Consider the following 15494-nt stretch of genomic DNA (forward strand, 5'->3'; position numbering starts at 1 on the left):
TCATCTGCATACCTGCATAACGTGTGGTTTTTGAGTTACTGTTGTCTTCCTATCAGCTCAAACCGGACTGCCCAGTCTCCTGTGACATCAACAAGGCATTTTCACCTAGTGAACTGGATGTTTTCTGTTTTTCGGACCACTCGCTGTGAAACCCGGAGAAGTGTGGCACCAACCATTCTACTTTCAAAGTCACTTAAATCACTGTTCATCCCCACTCTGATGCTCCATTTGAACTTCAGCAGTTCGTTTTGATCATGTCTACATGTCTAAATGCATTGAGTTGCTGCCACTTGATTGCCTGAGTGGATATTTAGAAGGATAAGAGGAACAGATGTACTTAACAAATCTTTTTTTTTTCTGGTTTATTTTAAGACTCTTTTATTCTTCAAATGACAAATTGTAAATTCAGAAACAAAATAAAACATTATAAATGTACAGATTATAAAATTGTTTATTAAATTATAAAATTTACATATACTAAAAACTAAAAAGCGGATCGCTTTTCTTGGGTCACAGCAGTTCTGATCCTATCTAGAAGTGGGGCTTTAAAAAGCACATCCTGACTTTGTGCATGTGGTTATGCTTCTACGTCATCACGTCTGCTAGCCCTTAGCCAATCAGAGTTCACTCCACCGGGTGGCGCTCCCGAATGATACACAGAGGGGTCGGCGGTAAGCCATGAGCTCAAATAACTTCTTTACATCCGCTGGTTGAGGTAAGCCATAACTTTGCACCTCGTTTGAACTTTTCACTCTTGCAGGTTAAGATGCGTTGAAGTCCGGAGGATTTTTCCCGGGTGTGGTCGCGTCTTATGTAAGCAAACCGTATCCAGTTTGGTGGGTGTAACCTGGACACCACTAGCAGCCGTTAGCATGAATTTGGCTACTGTACCCATTTAACTAACCTTGTTTGACAGCTTTCCTGTTCCTATTTTATTGTCATGTTGTGGCTCTGAGACTACGCCTCCATGTTTTTAGTCGGACTCCTCCAATACTGGCTGGTTGGTTTACAGACCTGCTTTGCAACTAGCAAGGAAAGGCTAGTGATGACAACAAACATGACAACTTAGTTGCAGAGATCCAAGCTGGGACGGGCCCTCAGTGGTCTGTGTGCCTCACACATAGTTTGGGCTTTCTCCATATGGGGTCAGCCTGCAAGACGCCGTCACTGTAAGGAGTACGTTTTTACCCGAGCATCCATCACCTTTGTTGCTCCATCACTGTCCGCACACTTTAAGAGTTTTTCCACATTTTGATGGTCTGTAGATATAACAGGCGAAACATAGAGCGGAAACGTCTTTTTAGGAGCTGGTAATTTTATTTTTACAGTTCTGACGCTATTTTACTTCCGTAATACAGGTCTTTTTCCCCCTTTCTTTTCTTTTTTAGACTAGTGGAAAGAAAACGCTCAAAGTACACATTTGCTTGTTTATTCTATTAAGGTTTGACTGCTGGAAGTGTATGCACACTGCCTTATTTGCATGTCTGGATATGTAGCTTCTTACCATTTTAAATACATAAAGGTATCTGACTGTTTTCAGAATCAGCTGAGGAAGTTTCATATCTGTTGGTTTCTCTTTTCACCCTGTTCTCGTGACTCGTCTTAAATTATTAAATGAGGGCAGATTTTATGAACAGTTGCAGTGAGGATCCGGTTTACTGGGTCATCCTGACCAGTCATTTAGATTCAAGAACTAAATGTCAGGGGCGAGTTACTGCCAGGGCTATTTTTAACAGTCAGTGTGCAGAGTTGCTGACCTATAGAGAAGAGTGCAGAGTACAACTCACGGCAGATGTCGTCTCCAGTGGCGCTATCTCTAATCCAGGTTTTTCTCAATACTCCAGGACAGAAATGGTTAAACCTCGTCAAACTATATAAACGAAACTAAAACACTTTCTATTATTCCTGAAGGAGGCTCTACACTGCCCCTATCTGAGATTATGGGACATAATCACTGTAACAATATCTTTGAGAGTTGACATTTCTTCTCTAAATATTCAACACAGTGTTCATGCAAATTTAATTTATGAATAAGAGCAATTTTGTTGAGAGTACACGCTCACCGGAGCTACTTTATTAGGTACACATTGCTAGTGCTGGTTTTGACCTCCTTTTTGCCTTCAGAACTGTCTTAACTCTTTGTGGCACAGATTCAACAAGGTGCCTGAAACATTTGTCAGAGATTTTGGTCCATATTGACACAGTGGCATTAGACTATTACTGCAGATTGGTCAGCTGCACATCTATGATCTGAATCTCTGGTTTCACCACATCAAAAATTGCTCAATTTGATTGAGATCTGTTGACTGTGAAGGCTATTTGAGTGCAGTGAACGTGGTGTGTTATCCTGCTGGAGGCAGCCATCAGAAGATGGTACGCTGTGGTCATAAAGGGATGCATATGATCAGCAACAATACTCGAGTAAGTTGAGGCGCTTTATCAATGTTCATGTGGTACTGAAGGGTCCAAAGTGTGCAAAAAAAAGAAAAAAAAACATCCCCCACACCACAAGGATTAATACAAGGCACCATGAGTCTGTGTGAATTTTTCAGTTTCCTGTTACTAGCTGACAGAAGGGACACTTGGTGTGGTCTTCTGTTGTTGTAGCCCATCTGCTTCAAGGTTTGATATATTTCGTGCATGCAGAGATGCTCTTCTGCATACCTTAGTTATTATTTGAGTTACTGTTGCCTTCCGATAAGCTTAAAGCAGTCTGGTGATTCTCTACTGACCTCTGGCATTGATGCCTTTTCACCCACTTACTTTTTCACCTACTTTTTTCAGACCTTTGGCTGTAAGCCCTAGATATGTCTGTTTGGTAGAATCCCAGTAGATCTGTAGTTTCTGAAATACTCAAAACCATCCCTTTGGCACCATCAACCATGCCACATATAAAGTCACTAAAATCACCGTTTTTCCCCATTCTGATGCTTGTGAGTTGCTGCCATGTGATCGTCTGATTGAATAGTTGTACCTAATAAAGTGACCAGCCTCATAAATGTTTTTACTTCAAATTGAGGCTTTGTGGTCCTGCACTACTGTAACACATTATGCAGCAAGGACCTTCTGTTTGTCTCTCTTTCTCTATTGTTTCAAACTAGGGCTGCCACAAACGATTATTTTGATAGTCGACTAGTCACAGAGTATTTTTGCGATTAGTGGACTAATCAGATCATGCATCCATTAGACGTACAGCGTGCAGCTTATTGCACCGCACCAGCATGCATCTGCTCTTATATAACTATCATTAGCTTACAGCTTTAAGTGTTTAAGGTATGTGCTAACTAAAAGTAAAGACAAGATGGTAGTTTATTAAATTGTAATGAAATTTGCAGATTGTTTCGGTGAAGTTTAATAAACTCCTTGCTATCTAAAATATAATGGGACGCCGGAGTACATTCCCGAGCATCTCACACTTCTGATAATCGGTTGTCTTCTTGAGGTTTATTGAGCTGTGTAAAAACTACAACTTTAATCTCAGCCAAACCGATTTACTCAGGAACAAATAAAATACAAAAAAAAAGCCAAACAATAACATTTTAAGTTATCTAAGTGACTTATATTACATGTTTAACCTGAGTAGCGAAAGACCATGGTGGGTTTGAAACAGATTTGCCGGGAGTCCGGTGTTCTCACAGGCTCTAGTGAGCCTTGCCCCCGGCTAGCTATTGAGCTAGTGGGTAACAGACGTCTCCGAAAGCGTCGGAGCGCTTTTGAAAATATGTTGGTGTCTTGATAAACTGAGAAGATATTTGAGGTTTACAAAGCTACATTCTCACCTAAAAATATGTTAAAAGTTTATTTTTTGACCCAGAAAGAATAACTAGAAAAATTTGCATTTCCTGCAAAAATGCTGTGTGGATGCCTTAACGCTGAAGATTTCTGCTGAAAAAGTTGGAAAAAAAATGTTGCCCTAGAGCAGGATTTGAACGTTGCCCTTCTGGTCTCAAGGCGGCTTCTCATCTCACTGAGCCAAACTGATTCTCACAAAGAAGAGGCGGAGAGACTGACAATTGTGCTGAAATGAGCGGAAGCGGCTGAGAATTGTGCTGATAAGAGGTGAAAGGCTGAAAACTTGGCAGAAAAGAGGTGAATTAGCAGAATTTCTGCTGAAAAGAGTATTTTCTGAAAACAGCTGAGATTTGTGCTAATAAGAGGTGAAAAGGCTGAAAGTTTTTCAGAAGAGGTTAATTAAGCAGAATTTGGGCAGAAAAGAGGTGAAAATTCTGCTGAAAAGAGTTCAATTAGCAGAATTTCTGCTGAAAAGAGTTAAAAAAGTTTAACTGTTAACTGAAAGAAATGTTGCCATAAGCGGGATTTGAACCCGGGCCTCCCAGTCTGAGAACGGATGCTCATCTCACTGAGCTAGAACACAGGTCAACCTGGCAAGGAAAATCAGTGAGGCCACTGATAATATGGCAGAAATGGGCAAAAAATATTGCAAAAAAATTCAATATCTCAAAAAGTATAGAAGTTATGAGCACCAAAAGTCATAGCCCGCATTAGCAGAAATAGCAGAATTTTTTAAAAGTTTGAATGGCGAAAATCGGATAAAAACTGTGGGAGTCGTTAAGTGCCAAAAAGTGTACGGAAGCAACTAGAATATAGTGGAATAAATAGAAACAGGAACTCAATAGTGTGGATGCCCTTTCAGGGCATCCACACAATAAGAGTAATATTAAAACTAACTAGCTGCTGCCATTGTTGGAAACTGAGCTGGGCTGCGCTATGAATTCTGGGCAGCGCTGCCATCTTCTGTTTCAGTCCGTTATTACACTCTTAAATTCAGTCGTAAACGATTTTGATTGTCGACGTAATTGTGACTAGTCGACTAATTGTGGCAGCCCTATTTCAAACAATGAAGGACTTGTTCATCCAGTATGTAGTTGGTCAGCATGCTGTGTGTTTAAGCGCTAAAGAAATGGCGATACAGAGATCACAACTATTTAAAGATCCCCTCCTCAACACAACTATTCCTGAGCACAGAAGTAGGGCTGCTCAATTAATCGAATTTTAATCACGATTACGATATGGGCTTTCAACGATCATTAAAAATGACTGAGCCGATTATTAGCCCCTCCCTCATTTATCCGCGACACCTTAAAGGCCGGTCCGTGAAAATATTGTCGGGCATAAACCGGTCCGTGGCGCAAAAAAGGTTGGAGACCGCTGATTAAGAGGACCCGAGGGAAGCTCAGAAAGCTAAGCAGAAGTTATTTGGAGAGGAGAGTGACTGCCGTTGGTTGAAAAGAGAGGTAAAAAAAAAAAAAAAAAAAAACTTCAGTGGTGTTGCACACTATTTTATATTATTTTTTAAAGTCATTGTTAACCCTTTAAATCCGGTCAGAGCAGCACGGTCCGTTTTGTGTAACTACTTTTAAATCCCTGTAGAATCTGAACCATGTAAGCTAGCGCAATAATTTGTTTTGCATATGAAACCGGAGGAGTTGTACTTACAACTTATGCCATCAGCTTGTCCTCGGTCACGGTTTCCTTCCACATAAAGCTTTGCAAAAATTGCATAAAAAGCGCTTGCAGGAACAAAAACATAATATTCCAGAAACACGCTTTGCCGATCCGATCAGCTGTTCATAACACTTCCCACAGTGAAACAGATGTCAGCGCGAACTGTCGCATGTCCGCCATTTCCTGGCCGAAACCGGAAGTGACGTCATTTTCGCGGAAATGTAGTTTTTTACTTGTAGACCTTCAAAACCTCTACTGGTCATGTTTGACTTTTCTGAATAGTTTCTGGGATGCTTTGAACTCGAATTGCACTGCTGGAAATAGTTTATTTTGATGCACGTGCTGTTTTCTTTGCAAATTTGCATCATAGGATTGTTTTTTTTGTTTTACCTGCAGTGTATATAAAAATTGGTGTATCTCCAAAATAAAACTATGAAGACACTCAAAATAAATTTCCTGTTGTTGTAAACTATTTTTTGCAACTTTTTTGTATTTAAAGTTTTGAAGGATAAGCCTCTTAAATTTCTCCAAGTAGAAATATATGTAACAAAACAAAAACGATTTTCAATTTTTTTGTAGTTTATTGCACTTTTTTGCAATTAATGTAGTTACTATGGACTTAATGCATACATATTATTAAAATATGGGCTATAACAGTTATTTAGCAACTTGAAATGCTCCCACAAATGGCACTACAACATGTAAAAAAAATAATATAAGCTCTGGCGGACTTGGTTCTATAGTAGGTCTTAAAGGGTTAAATAAATATCGTCAAATAATCGCGATCTCAATTTCAGTGAAAATAATCGTGATTATCATTTTTGCCATAATCGAGCAGCCCTACACAGAAGTATTGAAATTCATGTATTTTTTTACTGCATCATCTTTACATGGATCCCTTACTTTGACCTATTCTGTTTCACAGTAATGTTGGGCTCCATAAAGTTTCCAGTACAGCAAGCAGTCAATCAACAGCCCAACATTTAACCAGCGAACTGATTTAATCTGAATTGCCCACAGGCAAAATATGTGAATGGTCACTGCAGGAGTCAGGTTTAAAGGATTTGTCTGAACATTAACTTTCAAGTATCATGTCGGCAGTTACTATGGAAAAACTGTTTTTACGTTATTCTGTCATAAAGCTTACGACCAGCTGCAAAATCTCGTCACATCATCCCAGTTTGTTTGCACAGTGTTTGCTTAATGGTCTATGCCAGGGACACTCTGCCCCCTGCTGATGAATGCAGCTTAAAGAAAAGGACCTCCATCTGCTGCTCTCTGACCGCTGTACCTCTTCAATAGGTGTGGTTACATCAGCACTGCAGAGTGTGTGTGTGTGTGTGTGCGCGCCTGCCTGCAGGGTACCGTCAGCCATGCCTGTGACATCTCAGCTGCTCAGGGCTTTGCCTCGCTCCAAGGTCTTGGCCTCCAGTCTGTTACCATGCCAACAACACCAGTCCCAGTTTGGGCCTGTAGCTCACCTACCTGCCTCAAGAAAGTCGGCTCACATGTGGCAACGACGCCAGCCATCAAGAAGTTACCAGACATCCTCAGTTCTCCACAGCTACATCCTCACCCCTCCGCAGGTCAACTCCATTCTCAAAGCCAACGAGTACAGCTTTAAGGTTTGTTGGGTTGTAGATAAAATGCATTTTGCCATCCGTAGTAGCATTGCTGTAGTTTACTATTCATGCTGTAATCCCAGGTGCCAGAGTTTGATGGGAAAAATGTGTCTTCGGTGATGGGTTTCGAAAGTAATCAGCTGCCAGCCAACGCTCCCATCGAAGATCGCCGCAGCGCAGCCACGTGCCTGCAGACGCGAGGGATGCTGCTCGGCGTGTTTGACGGCCACGCTGGCTGCGCCTGTGCACAGGTAAACTGGGACACTTAGCCTGCGTGTCATTTTAACTGGTTATCTTACTTTTCTCCAGCAGCGTAGCTTGGACTCAAACTCAAACCTTACTACTTTTTCTTTCTTGTTTTTCTTGGCAGACCCTCATTTTCTTCATCAAACTTTATCCAGAAAGTTGATTATTTAGCTCGTATTGAATTGAATATTGAAAGAAAATGCTCAGACATGTCAGATTGAGTAAAAAACCTCATAATTGTCGATAATTTGTGGTCTATTTTTCCTCAGTGACATTTATTGTCACTAGCTCTGACACAGTTATCCTGCATAGCATTTTAACTGATTAGCTTTCTTTGCTCTAAAGGCGTAGCTTGCAAATCCAAACGATTGTGATTGAATTTTTTTTGGTGCAATCTGCAAACTATCCATCCATCCATTCGCTTCTGCTTCTCCTTTTCAGGGTCGCGGGGGGCGCTGGAGCCTATCCCAGCTTGAATTTTTTTTGGTGCAATCTGCAAACTAACAATGTGTAAATATTTCATTTTGTGCAAATATTTGAAAGGCTGCACAGCTGTTGGGGCACGATGCACCTTTCTGTGTTATGTTTGCCACTGTGTGTCTTTATGTAATTGTACTGTTTCCTGTGCAACAAACTCTTCTCTGCAGGCGCTGAGTGAGCGGTTGTTTTACTACATAGCAGTGTCACTGCTGCCCCACAACACTCTGTGTGAGCTTGAGGCAGCGGTGGAGGCCGGCAGGGCTCTTAGTCCCATCTTGCAGTGGCACAAACACCCCAACGACTACTTCAGTAGGGAGGCTCAGAGGCTCTACTTCAACAGCCTTCGAACCTACTGGCAGGAATTAATCGATCTAACCAGGTGAGGAATGTGAAAGTCAGCAGAGTACACACTTCTACGTCTAAAGGCCACTGTGTTAAAAAACAAAGAAACAAACAAAGAACCCCCCCACCCCGGGCGTTTTGTATTAAAATGAGAGCAATTCGTTTCTCAAACTTTCTCAAGCAGCCTCTGCTGGACTCAGCTCAGCGTTTGCCTCACAAATGTGTGTTCATTGCCTGGGTTTTCACTGGGTACGTCTAATCAGATCATCACACAGCAGCAGCTAAGTGCATTTAGGCTTGTAGACATGGTCAAGACGACCGCCCAGTGGTGTCAGCTAGTAACAGAAAACTGAGGATGCAGTTTGCATGGGTTCACCAAAACTGGACAAAAGAAGCTTTCCTTGTCTGATGAGTCTCAAATTCTGCTGTGACATTTTGGATGACAGGGTCTGAATTTGGTGTAAACAACATGAAAGCACAGATCCATCCTGCTGTGCATCAGCGGTTCAGGCTGCTGGTGGTGTAATAGTATAGGGGAAATGTTCTTGGCACAGTTTGGGCCCCCTTAGCATAAACATCATTTTGCAGCCTACCCGAGGAGTCGTAGTGGCCTGCATCTTCTGTTGTCTTCAAGGTGTACCTAATAAAATGTCCAGTTAATGTATGATGTTTACAAATGCATTCTTTGTCTTTTGGCCTTTCCAGTATGTCAAAAGCATTAGTAGACCGTCATCTGTTCTGATTCACAGAAGTGTAATTTTTCTCCCCAGTGTTTGGCCTTGGCAAACATTTCCTTCTTTCTCATTTTATTTTCATCTTTACCTGGTAGCAGCACACCCACACCAACATAGGCCGGTGTGTTGTTTTCCAGTAGTGCTGTTTTTGGTCTCTGTTCTCGACCTGTGCCTCCTGCTTTTATCCGATTCACTCAAGTGTTCTCCCTGTTTTCAGCCCAGGTGACGTTCCAGACACCCGCGAGGCGTTGCTGAATGCCTTCAAGAGGCTCGACAATGATATTTCACTGGAAGCTCAGGTATGAACTGTAAAAAATCCAAGGTGTGCCTTGTGAACATGCTAATACAGTTTGGTGTGACTAGTTTATGTTCCAAGTTTTACTTTAAGGAGGCAAACTTAGGAGCTCTGAATTAACTCCCAAGTGAGACCCTGAGTGTCATCGACTCATTTTATCATTAGAGTAATTTCTGGCCTTTTATCATCTCCCTGATTTACTTTCCATGTCTGACATTATTTCAGCTTCATTATGAAACTTGCAGTGGTTATTATTGCAGTTGTAGCCCAGGGCAGTCCTCCTCATAGTGTGCCCGCATGCAGTGTAAGCTGATATTGGCTGAGCACAAATTCAGAATATCACGGACATGTTAGCCTGATTTAAATTGTGCCAAGACTTGAGTTCAGTTTGACACATTAAGCCACATATTGAATAACATTTCTCCACAGCAGCAATGCCAAAAAATGTGAGCATCCAAATTTAAACTTTTATGGCTCAAAGGGGAGCTTGTGTGTCAGTGCCTGCCTGTCTAGTAAGCACAGTCCTTTCCTGCTTTATTTTGCTCTGCAGGTTGGAGACCCAAATGCTTTTTTGCACTACTGGGTTCTGAGAGTGGCCTTTTCTGGAGCAACAGCCTGTGTGGCTCACATTGATGGACCAGACCTGTATGAACAATAAATACATGGTTTAATGCATTATAGCAACATTAAAGGGATGAAATAGATTTTTTTGTAACGTTGTCTCTTTGTTTCTGAAGCTTTATAGCCAATGCAGGAGATGCTCGGGCAGTTTTGGGTGTCCAAGAAGAGGATGGTTCATTCAGCGCTCACACATTCTCCAATGACCATAACGCCCAGAATGAGAGCGAGGTGGCTCGGATACGGAGCGAACACCCTCCATCAGAGAGAAAAACGGTCATCCGTCAGGTACTGCACTCGTTAATCTGCTCACTGTGATTGTGTTTACAACCTTTATTAAAACCTCGCCACCATATTTTTCTTCTTTGTCAGGAGCGGCTGCTCGGCTTGCTCATGCCTTTCCGTGCGTTCGGGGATGTGAAGTTCAAGTGGAGCATTGAGCTGCAGAAGCGCGTCTTGGAGTCCGGACCTGATCAGCTTCACGAAAATGAGCATACCAAGTTTATCCCCCCGAACTATCACACCCCTCCTTACTTGACCGCTGAGCCCGAGATCACGTATCACAAGCTGAGGCCACAGGATCGCTTCCTGGTAAGATGCAGCGGCGGTGCTGTCACCCATCCATCCATTCTCTTTTGCTTATCCAGTTCAGGAGCTGGAGCCTATGCCAGCTGTCACAGGATCCCGGCCTGTCAGTTAACCTAACCCCCGCTGCTGTGTCATACAAAATACATACAATGTGTTTTACATCAGGACATTTATTTCCTGGCAGTCTTATCGTTTTTCCACATCTGTCCCAAAAATATACTGCCCTTCAACATTTTGAAAACTTGTATGTCTACAGTCACGATGATCAATGCAACATCATCCCCATTCTTAATAAAGCTCTCATTCTTCACTGGTTAAAGGGCCCAGCATTAGTTGATTTAAAGCCCCGCATAAATCCGAGACGTAGGAACTGATCCAAAGAGTTGACACCTGGACATTTATTCTATTTATAAAATTAAACACATTATGGATCTGGGGTCTATATTTTATGTCAATAGGCTGAATAATGTCAGATTTTATGAGTCACATCTAATTAACTCTGAGAACTGAATAATGTGCTCTGAATCCTGATGTTTGTACCATTGTTCTCCTCAAAGTAGGCATCCATCCTCCAGATGTACCTTTTTTTCATTGCATGTAAAAGTGGGCTGTGCTATTTATTTAATTAAAAAGAAAGCTCTTCTTTTGAGGAAATATCTAGCTAATGCATGCTGTGTGACCTTTTCAAACAAAGGCTGTATTTATGAAGAAATAATTAGGTTTAGATGACTTATTCTCAGTGCCAGTATTTTCCCAAGCGAATGAATAATGTTAGCTACAGCTCCCATGCCGGCTTCAGTTACTACACTTGAATGTTTTCTGACTTACAGTTGTGGTTTTAAGTGTTAATACATTCATCATGGGCATGAATCTCATTGTGATTTTGGTCTTTTAATGATTTCTTTCGGTAGATTATATATACAATTATATGACTCTTCTCTCGGCAGGTGATTGGCTCTGATGGCCTTTGGGAGACCCTCCACAGGCAGGAAGTGATTCGTATCGTCGGGGAGTATTTGACTGGGGTCCACCAGCATCAGCCGCTCAAAGTCGGAGGATACAGGGTGACCTTGGGACAAATGCAGGGGCTGCTCGAGGAGCGAAAGGCTCGTGCGTCCTCAGCATTTGAAGATCAGAACGCCGCCACCCACCTGATGCGCCACGCGGTGGGAAACAACGAGTTTGGCACAGTGGACCACGAGAGGCTGTCAAAGATGCTGTCACTGCCCGAGGAGCTGGCTCGCATGTACCGCGATGACATCACCATCATCATCACGCAGTTTAACCCTCATGTGATTGGAGCACAGAGACAGGAAGGCCAGTCATGAGCTGCTCATTAGCCATGTAACACTGATCACACACACACAGCAGATCTGTATCTAAGCACACCGAGGACAAACCGGCCATATTCAGTATCTGTCCACCGGTAAATATCATTGTTTTAACACTATATAAAGAGTGTTATTTGTCTGTATGCAGTGCTGCGGTTTCTTATTAAGATGTCAGCTAAAAACTGGATGACGTTTCTTATAACGTGTTATTTATGCTGCCGCTCGTTGCCATTTTCGTGTACACTTCTCTTTGTAATAAGACACTGTTACAAACTGAAAATCTAGAAACTTCCAAAAAGGGTAAAGGACGTGGGAGTGGCTTAAAAAGCAATGAGGCTTTTAGCAACAGGGCTGACTCCACCTGTTGTTCTATTATGGATTTTAAATAGGCTGTGCCCCGACTGTAGCGTGCTCTCGCTTTCGGCTACAAGCAGGATGCAGTCATTTCTCTTTGTAGTTTGTTTCTGAGGGACTGTTGTTACGACCTGGGCTGATTCATTGACTTGTTTTTACCCTGTGACATTGTATGAGATGTTCTTGGTGAATCTAAACACAGATGCTTTGTTCTGTGTTTACAGTGAGATCTACTCCACTGATTTCAGAGTGTTAAGGTGTTCACATTGATGTCCACGTCCAATGTGGAGGTAAATACTCTAGAATGTAGGCTACAAGCCAACTCTTAAACCTCATACGGCTCAAAATAAAGTTGAGGGCTCACAGTTTAAGTTAGAGGGAAGTCATTCTGTTACACAGAGAAACTAGGGAGGAAGGAGTTGTAGTTTGAGTGCTCGCTGCTCGCATTAAAGGCTTAACTTGGGAAGAAGAGATGTTTTTTCATCCTTAAGGTCACAAACTGGAAAGGTCAGGAACTGGTGACATAAGTGATCGTTTTCACTTTGAATCCAGTGTACTTTCACACAGAGCAATGACAAAAGCACCTCACTGAAGATCTGAGCTGTATGAGTACACTGATATTTACCTGTCTACTAACAAATGGAGTTATTCTCCATATGTAATGCTGCTTTGTATCCCTGATAATAGAGGATCAAAGTCAGACTTCCTGTTAATGTGCACCTTAATGCACACACTGACCTTGTTTGTTTGTTTTTTTTGTTTTTTTTTTTTACCTTGAGTTTCTTTTCCAAATATTGAAGGGTTAAAAACCATATACATATGACAGGTCATTTATAGTGTAACAGGTTGTTGCAGATTGGAAGTTTATCATTCATGTGATTAATAAGAATCAAAGCAGCAAACCAACCCCTCCTGTTACTTAGAAATCAGGGTTGTGGTTGTTGAATGAGCAGAATGTACATTTGAAAGAAGCTGTTTGAATAGTAAATATTATTTATTCAGCTTTTGGAGTATGTGACACATCATTTCTGTTGTATGTATAAATTTTAACTTATGTGGGTTGAGTTTTGTATATGGAATGCTTTAATAAAACGCCAAATACAGAAATCCTGGTACTGTTCGGTTTGTTTTGGGTTATACAAAGAAGGCCACCAGAATAGTGCTTCAGCCAGGAAGGTTCTGACCTTCAAACACCTGGAAGGTCAGTGTGCCTCAGGTGTGTCGTCACTATACACACAGGTAGGTTAAATGTTACATGTGGTGCAGTGCTCATGGGACAGTTGGAGCTTTACTGTGTTTGCTGCCACTAGGTGGTGGTGTTGCGCCAAACAGGCCAAGTGTCAAAAAGAGGCCAGAGGAGGTTTAACTACAACACAAACCTGTCGCTATGCTGTCGTCGGAGATTTGTGCTACAGCTGTGTCCTATAAGTTAACAGATGCACTTGGGCCAGCTTCAGTAGAGACACCAGTTCAACTGCTCGTTAATGCAAATATTGATGAATCAGCAACTTCATTGCATTTAGGCATGTAGACACATCAGGGTGCTCTGCTGTAGTTGAAACGGAGCAACTGAATGATTTTAACTCTTTATGAACCCAGCAAAGTTGTTGGTTCCTGATGGGCTGGTTTGAGTATTTAAGTTCAGTATTTCTGAGTGCCATGAATAATTAAAGCTGCTCCGAAGCAAAAGAAGCTTCAATCTGGTATTACCAAGCTGGACCTAATGAAGTGACCGGTGAGCAATGCAGCATTCAGATGCAAAAGTCAAAAATATCTTCTTCTTTTTTTGTAGCTTGTGATTAAAATAAATCAAAATTTTAATCTTTCTTCTGATTTTTTTTTTTTCCCCCCACTCCTTTCACATGGAGAAGATCAACATATTAAAAGAGGATTGTAGTAATGATTTTATAAAATCTTTATTTGTATAAATCTGCATTTTACTTGCTTTTAGTTAATCCTTTAAAAGATCCTTGAACACACAAGCACAAGCTAACACAGCAGCCTTGTAAAGTTGTTACTACACTGGATGCACCATAAAACGATTTCAGCGTTTTTAAGACTTGGAATGATAATGACTGTGTGACTGGGTCGTGAACATTGCAGCATGGCTTGTGTCATCAAACCCTGATGTACAATTGTCCAGGAGCAGCTGTTGCTCTCACCCCCAGGTTCTGCCAGAGAGGTTTCTTCCTGTTAAAAGGGAGTTTTTCCTTCCCACTGTCACCAAGTGCTTACTCACATGGAGTCATCTGATTGTGTGTGTCTGATCTGTCTTTACCTTTCAATATAAAGGACTTTGAGGAGACTTGTTCTGAACTGGTGTTTCAACTGAATTGCTATGTCACAAAGAGTCAGTGAGAGATGAATGCCTTACTGTATAAGCATTTTATTTCATTGTTGCGCTCACACTCAGTGGGTGTCTGGAAGAACTCGTGTGCATAGGTGACATTAGCCACTTTACTGGAAATAAACACCTCTGCGTATTTTGGTCAGTCACACACGTTGCTTCCGCTGCTCCAAGGACGTTATTTCCAGATTAGTGTGTAAATGATGAGTGAGTGCCTTTGTTTTACGGAAATTATAATGCAAATCACCCTTCATAATAAAACTGACTCACCAGAGTGCAGTATTACAACAGAGGCAAGCAATTAAATCAATCCTATCCAGCGCTAAGAGTGGCAACAGCTTCACTTATAATCTTTATGCATTTGTTGTCATGGAGCTAGATTAGCAATGAATGAAATTTTGAAGCAGGAAGCAGGTGAACTTCTGTTCGGGGCTTGTAAAGAAATAAAGGAGAAACTTGCACTTACATATGTATGTATGGAATACCCACACAGACATTTTTATTAACTTCTTTGGCAGCAGATATTCATACTTTGCGGTACTTTGAATGTTTTCATACACATATAGTTGATTTATTAGACAGCTGGCATCATACTAAAGTTGATTTTATGTTTGATTTAGGCTTATGGAATACATGTGCAGTACAAACAAGCTGATTTAAGCGGGAACACATCAATATAATTCTTCTATATTAGGGGAAAAGGCTCCTCTTGTAGAGTAGGGACTTTAACATGTGTGTGGGTGGGTGTGTGCTGATGGTGAGGCTTGATATCCAGAGGTGGTCATCATCATTCACACCGTTAGGTCCAACTGTCTGCCCCTCCACCTCGTCTCCTCTGTACCTCAACATTTGAACTTCTCCCCCCAGCTCTGTATGAGTGTGTGTGTTTGTGTGTGAGCCATGTGTGTGTATGTTGTGGAAAGTGTTGCTGGGATACCGACAAGGAGAGAGTGCAGACATAAACACTGAAAAGGGTCCACGCCAAGTTCATCCTCATCAGCATGAAAGATGAAGCTCAGCCCACTCCCCCGTTTGGATTTTGGTATCTGCAACAGGCTGTTCGATGACTCA

At 41.6% G+C, this 15494-nt stretch overlaps 1 protein-coding gene across 2 annotated transcripts; it reads left to right on the forward strand.

Moving 5' to 3' along the window:
• The first annotated feature begins 579 nt into the window (after positions 1-579).
• On the forward strand, positions 580-13191 carry pdp1 (pyruvate dehydrogenase phosphatase catalytic subunit 1). 2 transcript variants are annotated; one of them, XM_085422879.1, is made up of 10 exons: positions 619-671; positions 761-813; positions 6769-7091; positions 7172-7339; positions 7982-8193; positions 9108-9189; positions 9736-9830; positions 9923-10091; positions 10176-10394; positions 11339-13191. In XM_085422879.1, exons 3-10 carry the CDS (start codon positions 6840-6842, stop codon positions 11717-11719), a joined length of 1578 nt encoding a protein of 525 aa, XP_085279005.1. In that variant the 5' UTR covers positions 619-671; positions 761-813; positions 6769-6839; the 3' UTR covers positions 11720-13191. The 2 variants fall into 2 exon arrangements, with proteins under 2 accessions (XP_085279004.1, XP_085279005.1); XM_085422878.1 differs by lacking the exon at positions 761-813 and having other exon boundaries at positions 580-715.
• Positions 13192-15494: the final 2303 nt, after the last annotated feature.

The sequence above is a fragment of the Rhamphochromis longiceps genome, linkage group LG11 (genome assembly GCF_057381845.1).
Source record: "Rhamphochromis longiceps isolate RC_006_pf linkage group LG11, R_longiceps_female_GT1.1, whole genome shotgun sequence".
Lineage (NCBI taxonomy): Eukaryota > Metazoa > Chordata > Actinopteri > Cichliformes > Cichlidae > Rhamphochromis > Rhamphochromis longiceps.

Bases quoted from the DNA above. Each gene is read 5' to 3' on its own strand.
- pdp1 (XM_085422878.1), top strand. From the start codon at position 6,840: ATGCCTGTGACATCTCAGCTGCTCAGGGCTTTGCCTCGCTCCAAGGTC. The intron at 8,194-9,107 runs GTGAGGAATGTG...CCCTGTTTTCAG, and splicing joins GAATTAATCGATCTAACCAG to CCCAGGTGACGTTCCAGACA. The intron at 9,831-9,922 runs GTATGAACAATA...TTGTTTCTGAAG, and splicing joins CACATTGATGGACCAGACCT to CTTTATAGCCAATGCAGGAG.